Raw genomic sequence first — 19433 nt, 5'->3', positions numbered from 1 at the left:
GGAGAGTCAACCTTATCAGTCTAAAACTAACTCTACAAAGTTCCAAAGTTTCCAGGTGTTATATACGACAGGTCACGTATTAAACTCCTTATCTGGTCAATTCACACTGTATGCCGACCAGATGTCCTAGTGTTAGTTTACTGATTGCCCATAGTTCATACAACAGGCATATTTGCATTTTACTCAAGGCCTTCTTTATTTTTGCTGTTTGTGTGACCTGTCTGCCCCTACTCACGCCCTGCATCACTGGCCTAGCCCTTTTGTGTATTCTCATCCTTTAGCCTGTATCTATAGATTTTCAAGTAAAGTGGGTAAAAGGGAGCCTGATATGTGTACTACACTCAAATTTCCAGAAGATAATTGATAAGGTGCCACATCAAATTTGCAGAATTTAAAAGCTCACTATATAGAGGACAATACAGTATGGATAGAAGATTAGCTGGCTTGCAGAAACAGTATACATAAACATGTTTTTGTCTGATTGACAGAATATGATGATTGGAGACCCACCGGGTTCTGCACTGGGACTGCAACATTTTGCAATTTACGTCATGATTTAAATGAGGGGAGTGAAGGTCTGGTTGCTAAATTTAAATAAACCAATGGGGTGTGGAAACATTTGCAGAAGAATTATAGGTTGAGGAAGTGAATTAAAATATGGCAGATGGATTGTAATTGAGGAATGTGTGATGTAGTTCTGTTTTACATGGAAGAAGGAGTAAGCAGAGTATTAATTAAATGGAGAATGGCTGTGGATTACTGGAGTGCAGTAGGATTTAGGTGTTCTAAGGTATAAGTCACAAAATGTTAGTATGTAGGTCCAGTATGTAATCCAGAACACTAATGAAGTGTTATCCTTTATTATGAGAGGAATTGAACATAACAATAAAGATGTTATGCTTCAGTTATACATTGCATTGGTGAGACCACATCACAAGTACCATGTTCAGTTTGGTCTCCTTGTGGAAGGATGTACCGGTGGTTCAGAGGAGGTTTTCAAGATTGATCCCTAGAATAGACAATCGGTGCAGGAGTCGGCCATTCTGCCCTTTGAGCCTGCACCACCATTCATGATGATCATGGCTGATCATCCTCAATCAGTATCCTGTTCCTGCCTTATCTCCATAACCCTTGCTTCCACTATCCTTGAGAGCTCTTTCCAACTCTTTCTTAAATGAATCCAGAGACTGGGCCTCCACTGCCCTCTGGGGCAGAGCATTCCACACACCCACCACTCTCTGGGTCAAGGAGTTTCTCCTCATCTCTGTCCTAAATGACTTACCCCTACGAGCGGATTATCTTATTAACATTGGTTGGACTGTCCTAGCTTATTTCCATTGGAATTTAAAAGAGTGAGGGTGACTCAATTGAAGTATATAAGACTCTGAATGATCTTGACAAGACAGACACGGAAAGATTGTTTCCTCTTGTCATTGAGTCATGAACTGGTGGGCACTGTGTTAAAATTAAGTGTTGCTATTTTAGGTGATAAATGAGAAGAATTTTTTTTCTCTGAGTTCATAAGTCAGAGTTATACAGCCCTGAAACAGACCCTTCGGTCCAACTTATCCATTCTGACCAGATATCCTAAGTCAATCTAGTCCCATTTGGCCTATATTCCTCGAAACCCTGCCTATTCACGTACCCATCCAGATGCCTTTTAAATGTTGTAATTGGACCTGTCTCCACTACCTCCTCTCGCAGCTCATTCCATACACTCACCATCCTTTACATTAAAAAGTTGCCCCTAAGGTCCCTTTTGAATCTTTCCCCTCTTAAGTCTATGACCTCTAGTTTTAGACTGCCCTACTCTTGAAAAATGACCTTGGCTTTTCACTGTATTTATGCCCCACATGATTCTATACACCTCTATAAGGTCACCCCTCAGCCTCTGACCCTCCAGACAGAAAAGCCCCAGCCTATTCAGACTCTCCCCACAGCTCAATTCCTCCAATTCTGGCAACATACTTGTAAATCTTTTCTGATCCCATTCAAGTTTAACAACTTCTTTCTATAGCAGGGAACTCTCCGTCTCAGAAGGTGGAGGTGTTGGAGTAATTAAGTCTTTTCAATGTAGCATTAGCAAGATTCTTACAAAATAAAACAAAAAACTGTGGAGTCTGAATGTCTGAAAATAAAGCAAAAATTGCCGGGAAAACCCCACAGGTTTGGCAGTATTAGTGGAGACGAAAACAGAGTTTAAATGACAAGCTCGGTGCTCCTTCTTCGGAACTGATAAGTGGAGTGTGTGGCATAGGAGGAGTGAGTGATAAGTGGCAGTGGAGCCCAGAGAGAAAGTGGTTAGATGGCAAGTCAAGGAGGAAGAAATGCTAGATAGGTGAATTTGGGGACTGTGAGTGGATGCAGATGAGTTGTCAGTGCTGAAAGCAAACTATGTTATGACGAGACCTGGGGTGTGGGGGTGGATAAAAGACAAGGAAAGAAGTGTTCCGGCTGTAAAACTATTGAACTCGATTTTGAGTTCTGAAAACTGCAAGGTCCCTAAGGGTACAATGAGATGCTATTCTACAAGCTTGCACTGAGCCTGTCTGGAACACTGCAACAAGCTTGAGGTAGAAATATTGGCATGGGAACATGATGGTTTGTTAAAGTGGCAGGTAGTTGTAATCTTGGGGTCGTTTTTGCAGACAGAACATAAGTTTTCAGCTAAGCAGTCACCCAGTCTGTTTTCCATCTTCCCAATGTCGAAGAAACAGCATAGTGAGCAGCGAATATAGTCATCTAGATTGAGTGAGTGCAGGTAAATCACTGCTTCATCTGAAAGATGTGGCAGGAGCCTTGGATAGGGAAGAGGGAAGAGGTAAACAAGTACCTTCTGTGATTGTGTGGGGAGGTGTTGTGGGGTTTGGAGAGGTATAGGGAGCGGAATAAGAGTAGACCAGGGTGTCCCAGAGTGAACAGTCTCTACAGAATACTGACAAGTGAGGGGATGGAATATACATTTGCTAATGGCATCTCATTGGAGGAAATGGAGGCGTTTGAATCTTGGGATGGGGTGGAAATTGAGGACCAGGAGGACCTTACCATGGGAGGGATCAGAAGAAGTAAGGGGTGAAATGTGGGAAATGGGTTGTACATTGCTCAGTGTCCTGTCAACCACGGTAGCAAAGTATTTTCAGTTGACGAGAAAAGTGGACAGTGCTTACAGAAGATGGCATCTCAAAACAGATATAGTCAAGTGGAGAAATTGAGAGAATGGGATGAAGTGCTGACAGGAAGCAGGGTGTGAGGATGTATAGTCTGTATAATTGTGGGAGATTAGGTTTGTAATGGTTACTGGTGGCCAGCCTGATCCCAGCGTAGAAACAGATGTCGAGGAAGGGAATAGACGAGTCAGAGATGGACCGGGCCAGTTGAGAGTAGGGTGGAAATTGGAAGCAAAAGTAATACATTTTTTTCCAATTCCAAAAAAGAGATGGAAGCAGAATCAATTATGTCATCAATATATACAGAAGAATGGGTTGTGGAGAGGGACCCAAGTAGGATTTGAACAAGGAATGTTCCATGTATCCTACAAAGAGACAGGCATATTTGCAGTCTATGCAGGTACCCATGGCCACACCTTTGATCTGAAGAAAGTGAGAGGAGTTAAAGGAGAAGTTGTTCAAAGTGAGGGTAGCTTAGGCAGACAGAGGAGTGCAGATAGATTCTTGTTAGGCATGGGAATCACAGATTATTAGGGGAGATGGAATGTGGAATTAAAAACACAGATAGATCAAACATAATCTTACTGAATGACATAATCTTACTGAATGGCTGAGCAGAGTTTAGGGGCCAAATTGTCTTGTGCTCCTATTTTGACTGTTCATGTGGATGTTGTCTATTCCCCAGGACCAGGACCTTTCTTGTGTCCGAACTGCAAGAAGCCCAATCAAATGGTTCCTGGGACTTCTTGTATCCTGGATATACAGGTCCAGAAGCGTTCAACTACTTTCTCATCAGCATAGCTAACGAGCACTTTTTCTGCATGAAGCCTATCCGTCTCCTCTTCTCCATCTGACTCACTAACCAATCACAGAACTTTCCTTTTATGACCATTTTGTCTCACGCTCAGGTTTTTCCTCCATCACCACCACATAGGTGCACCACTCTGGAGATGGCTGAGCCCTACACAATTTCTGAAGTTGCCAAGAATTCGGAAAATTGAGCTGAGTGTGTATAACCTATCTTATTTTGTGCATGTGCTAAACTCAGAGAATGCCAAGAACATAGTCCTTGGTCCATACCCATTAAAAAGTAAGAGTCAAAAAGTGTGGTGCTGGAAAAGCATAGCAGGTCAGGCAGCATCCGAGAAGCCCTGATGAAGGGCTTACGCCCGAAACATTGACTCTCCTGCCCCTCGGATGCTGTCTGACCAGCTGTGCTTTTCCAGCACCATACTTTTCGATCCTGATCTCCAGCATCTGCACTCCTCATTTTGTCCATTAAAAAGTAAGTTTTTTTTTAACTGTTTGTAAACAAATATTTGAGAAAGTAGTGAAAAGCTGGTAGAGAGATATGTTATAGCCCAAGGAAGAACTTTGACAAGTTCGGCTTTCTGAAACTTTTTAGTGGATGGGTTAACTTTGGGAAATACTGTTTGTCTGAAAAAAAAATGTTGTTCTAGTTATAATGGTGCTGATGTTTTTAAATAGTGTAAGATTGTTTCTTTAATTGTGGTAGAATCTGTCACAGGTGGGTGTCAAAATGTGGGTTGAAGTTTCAGAGCAGATTGTTGAGTGCGATTAAATTACTTACAGTGTGGAAACAGGCCCTTCGGCCCAACAAGTCCACACCGAAGCGCAACCCACCTAGACCCATTCTCCTACACCTAACGCTAGGGGCAATTTAGCATGGCCAATTCACCTAATCTGCACGTTTTTGGACGGTGGGAGGAAACCTGCACAGACACGGGGAGGATGTGCAAACTCCACACAGTCAGTCGTCTGAGACGGGAATTGAACCTGCGTCTCTGGCACTGTGAGGCAGCAGTGCTAACCGCTGTGCCACCGTGCTGGCCCATGTGGAAGCTGTTGTTAGAAATGTTTAATTTTCAGCTTTTTAGTTACAGAGTATCAAAGGAGAGAACAGCCTCAAGGAAGAGCTATGTGGTTTTAATAACATGGAATAAATAGTGTAATGGTGGGGTGGGGGGGAAGGTGTTGCCTTCTGCTGACTATAATCTTCCTATTTTAGCACTGTGCCCCCCCCCCCCCCCCCCCCCCCATCCTTATTTTTGAATCTCCCACACAAGTTAGAAAATTCTCTATTTCTTCAGTGTTGGATCCCTTCACTAATTTAAATGGTGAGAGATGATGTTAAGAGGAGTAAATGGATATTTCCTTTAGAGATTTAAAACAAAATCTAATATACTGAAGCATTAGTTTTTGAACTAAGCAACCTTATAGTAGGAACATGAAAGATGTTGTGAATGAGGCAAGAATCAAATTTGACGTGTCAAAATTTCTCTTCATTAAAATCAGCCAATTGTCTCTTAGAAATGGGTAAGAATGATTTTTCTAAAGTTTTTAAATGTATTCACAATCATTGCTTGTGTTCTACAGGGAACGCTGAAAACTTGCAAGACACCATTACTAAAGGCTTATTGCAGTTCACTGGAAGATAGTAGGTAAGCCAAGAGTGGATGAAGAGGTTCGTGTAGTAGTTATTTAATTAAAAACTACATAATCAAGTTGATTAAATTAGATCAATGACTTAACCATGTTTATAAGCATCAAACTGACAACTCAGAACTGAGAAGAGAGTTTGTTTGGCGGAGGACTTGCACGTGATGAAACTGAACAACATTCCCCACAGAATTAATTTTAAATGACTGGAACAGTTACCATGTTTCCTGACTGACTGCCAGACACTGAAGTTTGCAATTGCAATGGGAGGGAGTGTGGTGGTGGTGATAGGGTGAAGGGCAGGGGTGTCAGTCGTTTACCATTATATGATTGGCCAGGTTCAGGCTGATGGGTACTCTTCTTGCTCCTGCTGACCCAAATGCATGGCACTAAAGGAAGTTACCTCATGGATCCAGCTTTTCTCATCTCCTTTAATATGTAGCATTTCTTGCATCCCGAGAATCCCAACTTAAAGAAGTTAAAAATAAAACATAAACTGAAATGGAACCACACACCCTCCCAAATTATTTTGTTTGTGAACATGCGACTGACCTTTAGACAGCTGCAGCTTATCTTAGAGCTAATTAGAACTTGCTTAATGGGAGACTATTCTTGACGGTGGTTTTAATTTCTTAATTTAATTCACAACCACCTTGGAAGACTTGACAACTTGAGTGTGCTCAGACTTGAACACATTACTTCAGGTGGATTCTGATCAGTGACTTGGAATGATGTAACATAACTTTTATGCTTTTCATATTTTGTCCCAAGTTCAGAAAGTTCATTGAGGGCTGAGTATTATTTTACAGCTTTCTTTGATTAAAGTTTTCACTTCTTAAAATGTATGTTTTGAATAATGAATTGCATTGAAAATTACAGATTCAACCTCATTTTAGAGCAAATCAAAACTGTAATTAACGATGATACCAGGTACATGAAAGGCTGTTTGAACATGAGGACACAGAAATGCTATGCTGTCAGACCAAATATTAACGAGTTCCTTGATATCGCTCGGCGCACATACACAGAGATTGTTGATGATGTAGCAGGTATTGTTTCCATACTTTGATAATGCTGTGCCTGACAAGTGAAGGTGGAACTGTTCATAAACAAATTTAATTTGTTAAACTGGGTTGGATTTCCACTTTAAGATTGTGCAGTTATAAATTCAGTCAAATAATATTTTCATAATTACAAACAGTAAATCTTCTATGAAACACTTGCTGCAATAGGACAAAGTAATACAATTTTTATTTTAATTTTCCATTAGAAGCACCTTATATACCCAAGTAATCATTGATCTCACGTAAAAGTCAATCCCTGACTTTTGACCAAAAAAATCCAAAATCTTTCTGCAGTCGGTCTAATATGACGTGATCTCATGTGATCTTGCATTATAAGAAAATCGTGCAAAGTCCGCACCATTTAAACTAACGGGGCTGAAATCACATTATAGCTGATACAGGTTAGGAAAGTTCTACAAATAACAGTCTAAATTCTTCAGTCGCTTTAAAGCCAATTCGCGTTGAAGAAACGTGTTGTAGCAGAACCGGCTGTATTTACCACCTTCTTGCTGCTGACGTTCTGGTGATTTTTATATTCGCTCGTGGGATATGGGTGTTGCTGGATGAATGTATACATAGCTTATACAGGTGCAAAACTGTTCAACTCTTCATGTTGGTGAAGAATTGCAAAAATACTTTTTGATTCTACTTTTAGGGGTGGTATTGGCAAGAAAAATTTCCAATCTGGCAACTATACGATAGCATGATTATTCGAAAGGATGGGTTCAACTTTCTGAAAATGATACTAATGTAAACGTCAGCCCCCCCCACTTCTTGGCTAGAACTTTAATCTTAGAATCTTGACTTTTAACATGAGGATATATGGTATGTAGGAGTGGTAACCTGATGTACTTAATTTTGTGGTCAGTGGCAAATCAGTGTTGCTCACCACTGTCCTTAAAGAAGAGCAACTTATAAACATCTACCAGTCTATGGTATGTATTTCCCTTTTCCCAATGACAGTTTAAGTCTGGAGTAAAGCAAAAGTGATCTCTCGGAGTCAGGGAGTAGTGACATCATCAAGCTCAGTCAACATTCAATAATATTGAAGGACTCCCACTCGCAGCAACTAGGAAATTGAAAAGACTTCTGATTTTGATTATATCATAATGGATGCTAAAAGATTGTAAACAAATTTTAGCAAAATTATTTATTATTTAAAAATTTTATATATATTTTAATCATTATAGAGAGATTTGACTTTAGGTTTCAAGATCAGTGAAGTGTTTAACAGTTCTCAGTGCATGTTTAGACTTCAGTCAACAGATGTGACTTTTTAGCATTCTAACAGCATAAAGTGGGAGGTTTCATAAGATCAGTGGTTGTTTGGGATTACATTCGAGGAGGACTTCGACAGTGCAACCTCTGGTGGAGTGTTAAGTGAAAGACAGCACATTCTCAATTCTCATGTTATTTTGCACATGTGCAGACTTCTGAAATTGCAGTTAGTTTCAGTGGGCCAGTGACACCGAATGTTGACAGCTTCTCGTTATTGACATTGCAAAGCCCAGGCCATTATTATTTTAGCTGAAAATGGGTTGATCAACAAAAATAAACTTGTGAAGTCTAAGCTTTTCTTCACCTGTGAACGGCTTGATGTAAACTCACTGAAGTATCAGTGGAGAGACAGTAATGGAGTTAACATTTCAGTTTAGATGATGTATTATGTAAAGAGCAGTACAAAACTGATGTGATTTGAGTTTAACCTGTGCGACATAAAAATGTGGTTGTAGAGAGCTGTAATTTTAGGCCCCAGACATTAGCTGTCTGGTCTTAGAAACATTTTCCAACAGAAAGTTGCTAACAAGAATTAGTGTGAATTCTGAAAGAACAGTAAAGACTTTGCAAGGTCTTGTTTGCCATCTGCAAAATGAAAGTTAACATATCTTTAAGGTAATCATTATTGGCTGAACACCAGAGATTTTGATATGTCTGTGCTCGTCTTACAAAATTCCTGAGTTGAAATAAATTGTGTAAAATAATATTGGTATTGCAACACAGAAACAAGCCATTTGGCCCCTCAGGTTTATGCTTGAGTTTAAACTTCCCATGAACTACCTCCTCAGCACCCCCCACATTACATCCATACCTATCAGCATATCCTTTCCTCCTTCCTCAGGTGCTTATCTAACTTTCCCTAAAATATGTCCATGCGACTCGTTCAAATGTCACTTAAAGAAAAAGTTTGCCGTGTGTGGGTCATTGCTGCTGTGTTGGGATTTGCTGTCCAAATATTGGTCGCCATGTTTTCTACATTATATCTCACCACATCTTAAAAGCACTCCATTGGCCATTGAACTTTGGCACATTTTCAGGTATTAAAGATGTTATAGAAATGCAAAACTTTTAAAAAGATTCTTCATTTGGAGCTCTTTTTCTATCTGCTGCTTCATTCGGTATATTCCTTCCACTGAATTAAAACAACATAGATTAAATCATAATTGATATCTGGACATTTCACCATCTTCTTTAGACAAGAGTTGCTTCTATAATCAATTTTATGTTTAGCTGAAGGCATCCTTTTTTGATGAATCTGTAAATGAAGATGAATAATTTCACTTTTTCATTTTCAACTGAGTAGGAATGATAACACAGCTGGGAGAAAAATATAACCTGCCTCTGAAAACTAGCTTCAGTACTGCCCGAGGATTCTTCATTCAGCTGAGCTGTGAGGGAGCTTCATTCCCTAATGGGCAATTGCCGTCAGAGTTCATGAAGGTGTGTTAATCACTGCAACTTTTATTATATATGTCACTGTTTTGTACCACACCATTAAGTTCCAAAGGATCCTAGTTACGATAAAGAATATCTTTCTAGTGGCAGATATCTGGGGATGACAACGTTCATAGTGGAAATATATGGCTGTATTTCCTGTTTTCAACAAGAATAACTCGCATTTTTGTGGTACATGTTACTTAGTAAGACAATCACAATGTAATATCAAACAACATTTGACATCAGGCCACAAAGGAGTTAAGAAATATGACTAAAACCTTGGTCAAGTAAGTAGGTTATAAAGAACATCTTAAAAGAGTGATAGCACTCTCATTTTGAGTCAGATGACTGTGAGATTAAATTCAAGTCCAGAGCACAAAGTATGGCTGACATTTCAAATCCAGTGTTGAGAGAGAACAATGTATAAGAGGGATACCACTGAGGGAATCTTCACTGTTGGATGAGCAGTGTGAGGGAGAGCTGCTGGCCTTTGGCTGAGATGTTCTACAGGTTTTTTCTATCATCTTGGGAGGATATTAGGGTATCATGGCACTATACGGAATGAAAGGATAGTTTTCGCAGGTGCTGTGTCCAATATTTATCCCTCATCCTAAAATGGTTAATCTGGCCATTTATTATTGCATGCTGTTGGTGATAGTTTGATTTCTGTAAACAGACAATCACTTTTCCTGTACTTGAATTGTGACCTTCTTTAATTTATTCATAGGCGATGACAATATTCAGACAGTGAAGATAAAGTGCCTTTTTGAACTATTGCAGTCATGGGGTGTAGGTACACCCACAGGGGTGTTAGGGAGGGACTTTCAAGAATTTGACCCAGCAATAGTGTAGGAATGGCCAACATAGTTCCCCAGCTTGGACGTTGAGTGGTTTGGAGGAGAACTTGCAGATGGTTATTTTCTTTGTATCTGTTGCCCTTCTCCTTCTAAGTGTTATAAGTCACTGATTTGTAAAATCATTTTGAAATGCTAAGTTGCTGCATTGTGTCTCATAGATGATACATACTGCTGTTGTGCGTTGGCAGTAGAGGGAGTGAATGTTAGTGTGTTAGATGGTATATTTGTCATATGGGCTGCTTTCTCTTGCATGGTGTCAAGCTTCTTAGGTATTGTTGGAGCTGCACACATCTAGTCAAGTGGATCAGATTCCATCAGACACCTAACTTGTGTTTTGTAAGACCAAGCAATTGAGAACCTGGTTTGAAGTGTGTGTACTTCAACGGGAGGAGCATCCGAAATAAAGTGGGTGAACTGGCAGCATGGGTTGGTACCTGGCACTTCGATGTTGTGGCCATTACGGAGACATGGATAGAGCAGGGACAGGAATGGCTGTTTCAGGTTCTGGGATTCAGATGTTTAAGTAAGAACGAGAAGATGGTAAAAGAGGGGGAGGTGTGGCATTGTTGATCAGGGACAATATTACAGTTGTAGAAAGGATGTTTGGGGACTCGTTAACTGAGGTAGTATGGGCTGAGGTTAGAAACAGGAAAGGAGAAGTCACCATGCTGGGAGTTTTCTATAGACCTCCGAATAGTCCCAGAGATGTAGAGGAAAGGATAGCAAAGATGATTCTCGATAGGAGTGAGAGAGACAGGGTAGTTGTCATGGGGGACTTCAACTATCCAAATATTGACTGGGATCACTACAGTACGAGTACTATAGATGGGTCAGTTTTTGTCCAGTGTGTGCAGGAGAGCTTCCTGACACAGTACGTAGACAGGCCAACAAGGGGCGAAGCCACATTAGATTTGGTACTGGGTAACGAGCCTGGCCAGGTGTTAGATTTGGAAGTAGGTGAGCACTTTGATGATAGCGATCACAATTCTGTCAGGTTTACTTTAGTGATGGAAAGGGATAGGTGTATACCACTGGGCAAGAGTTACAGCTGGGGGAAGGGAAATTACGATGCAATTGGGAAAGATTTAAGAACCGTAGAATGGGGAAGGAAACTGCAGGGGATGAGCACATTAAAAATGTGGAGCTTATTCAAGGAAAAGCTCCTCTATGTCCTAGATAAGATGTACCTGTCAGGCAGGGAGGAAGATATAGAACGCGTGAGCCGTGGTTTACTAAGGAAGTGGAAGACCAACCAACCCAATCACCCCGTGGCTCAACACTTAAACTCCCCCTCCCACTCCACCAAGGACATGCAGGTCCTTGGACTCCTCCATCGCCAGACCATAACAACACGACGGCTGGAGGAAGAGCACCTCATCTTCCGCCTAGGAACCTTCCAACCACAAAGGATGAACTCAGATTTCTCCAGTTTCCTCATTTCCCCTCCCCCCACCTTGTCTCAGTCCCAACCCTCGAACTCAGCACCACCTTCCTAACCTGCAATCTTCTTCCTGACCTCTCTGACCCCATCCCCACTCCGGCCTATAACCCTCACCTTGACCTCCTTCCACCTATCGCATTTCCAACGCCCCTCCCCCAAGTCCCTCCTCCCTACCTTTTATCTTAGCCTGCTCGACACACTTTCCTCATTCCTGAAGAAGGGCTCATGCCCGAAACGTCGATTCTCCTGCTCCTTGAATGTTGCCTGACCTGCTGCGCTTTTCCAGCAACATATTTTCAGCTCTGATCTCCAGCATCTGCAGTCCTCACTTTCTCCAAGTGGAATCCCTGGTCAAGAAGAAGAAGAAGGCTTATGTTAGGACAAAATGTGAAAACTCAGGGTGCTTGAGGGTTACAAGGACGTCAGGAAAGACCTAAAAAGAGAGCTCAGAAGAGCCAGGAGGAGACAGGAGATGTTGTTGGCGGATAAGCTCAGGGTTAACCCTAAAGCTTTCCATAGGTATGTCAGGAATAAAAGAATGACGAGAGTTAAATTAGGGCCAATCAAGGATAATAGTGGGAAGTTGTGTGTGGAGTCAGAGGAGATAGGGGAAGCACTAAATAAATATTTTTCGACAGTGTTCACTGTAGAAAATGAAAATGTTAGCGAGGAAGATACAGAGATACTTGCATCTAGACTAGAAGAGATTGAGGTTCACAAGGAAGAGGTATTAGAAATACTGCAGAGTGTGAAAATAGACAAGTCTCCTGGGCCGGATGGGATCTATCCTAGGATCCTCTGGGAAGCAAGGGAAGAGATTGCCGAGCCTTTGGCATTGGTCTTCAAATCATCATTGTCTACAGGAATAGTGCCTGAGGACTGGAGGTTAGCAAATGTGGTTCCCTTATTCAAAAAGGGTAGTAGAGACAACCCTGGTAATTACAGACCAGTGAGTCTCACTTCAGTTGTTGGTAAAGTGCTGGAAAAGATGATAAGAGTTAGGATTTATAACCATCTAGAAAAGAATAATCTGATCAGGGACAGTCAACACGGTTTTGTGAAGGGTAGGTCGTGCCTAACGAATCTTACTGCGTTTTTTGACAAAGTGACCAAACAGGCAGATGAGAGTAAACTGGTTGATGTGGTGTATATGGATTTCAGCAAGGCGTTCGATAAGGTTCCCCACAGTAGGCTATTATACAAAATGCAGAGGAATGGAATTGTGGGAGACACAGCAGTTTGGATCAGTAATTGGCTTGCTGAAAGAAAACAGGGCTGTAGTTGATGGAACATGTTCATCTTGGTGTCCAGTTACTAGCGGCTTACCGCAAGGATCGGTGTTGGGTCCACTGCTGTTCGTCATTTTTATAAATGACCTGGATGAGGGCTTAGAAGGGTGGGTTAGTAAATTTGCGGATGACACTAAGGTTGGTGGAGTTGTGGATAGTGATGAAGGATGTAGTAGGTTGCAGAGAGACATAGATAGGATGCAGAGCTGGGCTGAGAGGTTGCAAATGGAGTTTAATGTGGACAAGTGTGAGGTGATACACTTTGGACGGAGTAATCGGAATGCAAAGTACTCGGCTAATGGTAAGATTCTTGGGAGTGCAGATGAGCAGAGAGATCTCGGTGTCCATGTACACAGATCCCTGAAAGTTGCCACCCAGATTGACAGGGTTGTTCAGAAGGCATACAGTGTTTTGGCCTTTATTAATAGAGGGATTGAGTTCCGGAACCAGGAGGTTATGCTTCAGCTGTACAAAGCTCTGGTACGGCCACACTTGGAGTATTATGTACAGTTCTGGTCACCGCATTATAAGAAGGATGTGGAAGCTTTGGAAAGGGTGCAGAGGAGATTTACTAGGATGTTGCCTGTTATAGAAGGAATGTCTTACGAGGAAAGGCTGAGGGCCTTGAGGCTGTTCTCTTAAGAGAGAAGGAGGTTGAGAGGTGACTTAATAGAGACATACAAGATAATCAGAGGGTTAGATAGGGTGGACAGGGAGAGCCTTTTTCCAAGTATGGGGACGGCAAACACGAGGGGACACAACTTTAAAGTGAGAGGAGATAGGTATAAGACAGATGTCAGAGGTAGTTTCTTTACTCAGAGAGTAGTAAGGGTATGGAATTAGATTAGATTACTTTAGATTAGATTAGATTACTTACAGTGTGGAAACAGGCCCTTCGGCCCAACAAGTCCACACCGCCCCACCGAAGCGCAACCCACCCATACCCCTACATCTCCCCCTTACCTAACACTACGGGCAATTTAGCATGGCCAATTCACCTGGCCTGCACATCTTTGGACTGTGGGAGGAAACCGGAGCACCCGGAGGAAACCCACGCAGACACGGGGAGAACGTGCAAACTCCACACAGTCAGTCGCCTGAGGCGGGAGTTGAACCCGGGTCTCTGGCGCTGTGAGGCAGCAGTGCTAACCACTGTGCCACCGTGCCGCCCACTTTGGGTCCACTGCTGTTCGTCATTTGCCTGCTTTGCCTGCAACGGTAATAGATTCGCCAAGTTTAAGTGCATTTAAGTCGTCATTGGACAGGCAAATGGACGTACATGGAATAGTGTAGGTGGGATGGGCTTCAGATTAGTATGACAGGGCGGCGCAATATCGAAGGCCGAAGGGCCTGTACTGCGCTGTAATGTTCTATGTTCTATAAAAGATAGGAGCTGAAGTAGGCCATTTAGTCCATCAAGCTTGCTCTGCTATCCAATAAGATTATAGCTGATCTGATCATCCTCAACTCCACTTTGCAGCTTTCACCTCATCACTTTCGAATGCCTGACAAGGTGGAGCACAGGCTTTGAGAGGTCAGGAGGCAGGTTACTCACTACAAAACTGCCTGCTGTTAGAGCTGATGTACTTATATGGCTAGTTCAGTTTGGTTTCTGGTCACTGGTAATTCCCAAGTTGTTTGATAGTGAAGGACTTAGTGATGGTAATAAACTTGAAAGTTAAGAGGTAATTTTACGTTCCTCAGCACTTATATTACTTACCTGTTATCAATTCAAACCTGAAAGTTATCCAGAATTGCTACACATAGACATAAACAGCTTCAGTATCTGAGGAGTTGTGAATGATACTGAGCTCTGCAATCATCAATAAATATCCCTTTCTCTGACCTTATGATGGATGGACGATCATTGATAACATAGCTAAAGATGGCTGGGTTCGGACAATACTCTGGGGACCACCGGCGGTGAGAGCCTGGACCTGCGTTAACCATAGCCATCTTCCTTTGTGCCAGGTATGATTCCAACGGTGAGAGGTTTCCCTTGATTCCCAGCAGAGAAGTGAGGGTGAACACCCTTTTGCCCTTATCCATGTTTGAACCAAGGCTAAAATGAGGCTGGGAGCTGAGTAGGCCTAACAAAGACAGAGCATCATTGAGTTTTTGTTGTTTAAGTGACAGGTAGTCCTGTTGATTTTTTTTTATTCATTCATGGGATCTGGGCTTTACTGGCTGGGCCAATACTTAATTCCCATCTTGAAATGCCCTTAGAATCACTGCAACCGATTTGTTGAATGCAGACTCATAATATTGTTAGGGAGGAAATTCTGGAATTTTGACTCAGTGACTGTGAAGGAATGGCAATATATTTCCAAGTCAGGATGGTGAGTGGTTTGGAGGGCAACTTGTAGGTGGTGGTATTCCCATGTATCTGCTGCCTTTGTACTTCTATATGGTAGTGATGTGGATTTGAAAGATGCTGTAAGAGGAACTTGGTGAATTTTTGCAGTGTGTCGTATAGATAGTTAACACTGCTGCTACTGAGCATCATCACTTTGCTGATGATTAAGAGTGGACTTATTGGGTGGTAACTGGCCAGGTTGGATTTGTCCTGCTTTTTGTTTGGACAGGGACCACCTGGGCAGATCGATATCAACCTTCAACACCATTATCCCCTCTAGATTTATCTCAAAACTCTGAAAACTTGGTCTCACCTCCACCCTCTGCAGCTGCATACTCAGCTTGCTGACCCACAGACCGCAGTCGGTGAAGGCAGACAACTGCACCTCCTCCACAATAACACTCAATACTGGAGTCCCCCAAGGATATGTCTTCAACTTCCTACTGTACTCCCTGTATATCCACGACCATGTTGCTAAACTCCAAATGAATGCCATCTACAAGTTTGCTGACAACACCACTGTGGTAGGACAGATTTCTAACAACAACAAGACCGAATACTGAAAAGAGATAGAGGGCTTGGTGACATGGTGCAGTGATAAAAACCTGTCTTTCAATGTCGGAAAAACTAAAGAATTAATCATTGACTTCAGAAAGAGAGGAGGAGAATATGTTCCCATCTGCATTAACAGAGCAGAGGTTGAGATGGTGGAGTTGCTAGGAATGATGGTAACCAACAACTGTCCTGGACTTCCTGCATAGATGTGATGGTCGAGAAGGCACAACAGTGCTTCTTCACCAGGCGGCTCGTGAAGTTTAGCATGTCCATAAGGACCTTCACTAACTTTTACAGCTTCATTATTGAGAGCATACTTTCTGGGTGCATAATGGCCTGATTTGGAAACTGCTCTGCCCAGGACCCTAGGAAACCATGGAAGATTGTGCACAGCCCAGACCATCATGGAAGCCAGCCTTCCATCTATGGACTCCATTTATACAGTTCATTGCAGCAGAAAGGCTGCAAGCATCATTAAAGACCAATCACATCCCAGTAATGCTCTCCTACAATTTCTTCCATCAGGCAGAAGATACAGAAGCTTGAACACATGCACCAACAGAGTCAGGAACAACTTCTTCCTAGCCCTTATTAGACTGATGAATGGACGCTCTAACTTCAAATAATGCTGATCTTGCTAATGTTGATTTTGTCTAGTGCATACCCTGTGCAATGTAACCTATATGCCTGTGTCTATGTATTTGTTTTCGCCCTATGATCTGTATGTCCTTGCTTACTATGATCTGCTTGTACTGCTCGTAAACAAGGATTTTCACTGTACTTAGGTGCACATGACAATAAGAAAATTAATCAAATCAAATCAGAGTTGTAACTAGTCAAACAGCTTGGCTAGGGCTCCTGCTAGTTCTGGAGAACAGGTTTTCTGAATTATTGCTGGGATGTTATCAAAGCCCATTGCATTTGTAGTATCCAGTGCCTTCAACCGAATCTTGATATCATCTGAAGTGAATCGATTGGGATCTGTGATTCTGGGGACCTCAGGGAAAGACTGAGATGGCCCATCCATTTGGCATTTCTGGCTGAAGTTGCTTGCAAATGTTTCAGCTTTGCCTTTTTGCACAGATATGTTGGGTTCCCCCATCATTGTCCACCACCATTCATATCTGGATATGGTAGGATTGCTGAGCCAAGACCTGATCCCTTGGTTGTCAGATTGTTTAGTTCTGACTATTGCACGGTGTTTCAGTTACTTGGCATGCAAGTAATCCCGTGTCTTAGCTTCAGCAGGTTGACACTTCATTTTTAGGTATGGCAGGTTTTACTCCTAGCAATCTTTCCTGCATCCTTCATTGAACTAGGGTTGATATTCTGGCTTGATGTAATAGTAGAATTGAGGATATGCTGGCTATGAGATTATAGACTGCTGTTTACAAATTTATTTTTGATAGTGAGTGGTTTGGAGTGGATGTGAAATATGCTGTATATTCCTTCTGTCAATCTTTTCTCCCTGTTAGAATGCATCCTCAATAAATTAGTTTATCCTAAGCTACGTGAACTTAGTAGATAAAGTTAAACAAAACAAGATTGCAATGATGCACTTTCAACTTGTACTTGTATAGCTACACATCATGTTTAGATATTTAAGAGGTACAAGAGTGTTTAGCTTTTTAAAAGCAGTTGCTATCTCCTAGGTAAAAACAATGACTGCAGATGCTGGAAACCAGAGTCTAGATTAGGGTGGTGCTGGAAAAGCACAGCAGTTCAGGCAGCATCCGAGGAGCAGTAAAATTGACGTTTTGGGCAAAAGGTCCAGGGAGAGATTAGATTAGATTACTTACAGTGTGGAAACAGGCCCTTCGGCCCAACAAATCCACACCGACCCGCCAAAGCGTAACCCACCCAGACCCATACCCCAACATTTACCCCTTCATCTAACACTACTCGCAATTTAGCGTGGCCAGTTCACCTAACCTGCACATTTTTGGACTGTGGGAAGAAACCGGAGCACCCGGAGGAAACCTGAGGCGGGAAATGAACCCAGGTCTCTGGCGCTGTGAGGCAGCAGTGCTAACCACTGTGCCACCGTGCCGCCCAGAGAGAGCCTGAAGGGTGGAGAGATAAGTGACAGGAAGGTGGGGGTGGGGAGAAAGCATAGAGTACAATAGGTGAGTGGGGGAGGGGATGAAGGTGATAGGTTAGGGGGGAGGGTGAAGTGGATAGGTGGAACAGAAGATAGTCAGGTAGGACGAGTCATGGGGACAGTGCTGAGCTGGAAGTTTGGAACTGGGGTGAGGTGGGGGAAGGGGAAATGAGGAAACTGTTGAAGTCCACATTGATGCCCTGGGGTTGAAGTGTTCCAAGGCAAAAGATGAGGTGTTCTTCCTCCAGGCGTCTAGTGGTAAGGGAGCAGCGGTGAAGGAGGCCCAGGACCTCCATGTCCTCGGCAGAGTGGGACGGGGGGTGAAATGTTGGGCCATAGGGCGGTGTGGTTGATTGGTGCGGGTGTCCCAGAGATGTTCCCTAAAGCTCTCTGCTAGGAGGCGTCCAGTCTCCCCAGTGTAGAGGAGACCGTATCGGGAGCAACGGATACAATAAATGATATTAGTGGATGTGCAGGTAAAACTTTGATGGATATGGAAGGCTCCTTTAGGGTCTTGGATGGAGGTGAGGGAGGAGGTGTGGGCGCAGGTTTTGCAATTCCTGCTGTGGCAGGGGAAGGTGCCAGGATGGGAGGGTGGGTTGTGGGGGGGGTGGACCTGACCAGGTAGTCACGGAGGGAACGGTTGGCGGAAAGGGGTGGGGAGGGTTTGCGGATGGCGGAAAGGGGTGGGGAGGGAAATATATCCCTGGTGGTGGGGTCTTTTTTGGAGGTGACGGAAATGTCGGTGGATGATTTGGTTTATGCGAAGGTTGGTAGGGTGGAAGGTGAGCACCAGGGGCATTCTGTCCTTGTTACAGTTGGAGGGGTGGGGTCTGAGGGCGGAGGTGCGGGATGTGGACGAGATGCGTTGGAGGGCATCTTTAACCATGTGGGAAGGGAAATTGCGGTCTCTAAAGAAAGGGGGCCATCTGGTGTGTTCTGTGTTGGAACTGGTCCTCCTGGGAGCAGATATGGCGGAGGCGGAGGAATTGGGAATACGGGGTGGCATTTTTGCAAGAGGTAGGGTGGGAAGAGGTGTAATCCAGGTAGCTGTGGGAGTCGGTGGGTTTGTAAAAAATGTCAGTGTCAAGTCGGTCATCATTAATGGAGATGGAGAGGTCCAGGAAGGGGAGGGTGGTGTCAGAGATGGTCTAGGTAAATTTAAGATCAGGGTGGAATGTGTTGGTGAAGTTGATGAATTGCTCAACCTCCGCACGGGAGCATGAGGTGGCGCCAATGCAGTCATCAATGTAGCGGAGGAAGAGGTGGGGAGTGGTGCTGGTGTAATTACAGAAGTTGGACTGTTCTACGTAGCCAACAAAGAGACAGGCATAGCTGGGGCCCATATGTGTGCCCATGGCTACCCCTTTGGTCTGGAGAAAGTGGGAGGATTTGAAGGAGAAATTGTTAAGGGTGAGGACCAGTTCC

The 19433-nt window shown here is 43.1% G+C and overlaps 2 protein-coding genes across 2 annotated transcripts in view; one reads left to right on the top strand and one right to left on the bottom strand.

Moving 5' to 3' along the window:
• msh4 (mutS homolog 4) overlaps positions 1 to 19433 on the top strand; it is a 128299-nt gene that overhangs the window by 74732 nt on the left and 34134 nt on the right. The window contains exons 10-12 of the mRNA XM_072574860.1: positions 5565 to 5629; positions 6507 to 6676; positions 9273 to 9409. Coding sequence (XP_072430961.1) covers positions 5565 to 5629; positions 6507 to 6676; positions 9273 to 9409 — 372 coding nt within the window. The remainder of the gene's footprint in view (positions 1 to 5564; positions 5630 to 6506; positions 6677 to 9272; positions 9410 to 19433) is intronic.
• LOC140480149 (ankyrin repeat and SOCS box protein 17-like) overlaps positions 8634 to 19433 on the bottom strand; it is a 60857-nt gene continuing 50057 nt past the window's right edge. The window contains exons 2-3 of the transcript XR_011961197.1: positions 11879 to 12051; positions 8634 to 9224 (exon numbers count right to left, since the gene is read on the bottom strand). The gene's annotated coding sequence lies outside the window, so the exon portion shown is untranslated. The remainder of the gene's footprint in view (positions 9225 to 11878; positions 12052 to 19433) is intronic.

The sequence above is a fragment of the Chiloscyllium punctatum genome, chromosome 7 (assembly GCF_047496795.1).
Source record: "Chiloscyllium punctatum isolate Juve2018m chromosome 7, sChiPun1.3, whole genome shotgun sequence".
In the NCBI taxonomy this organism is placed as follows: Eukaryota; Metazoa; Chordata; class Chondrichthyes; order Orectolobiformes; family Hemiscylliidae; genus Chiloscyllium; species Chiloscyllium punctatum.
This window is presented reverse-complemented; position numbering and strand designations above follow the sequence as displayed.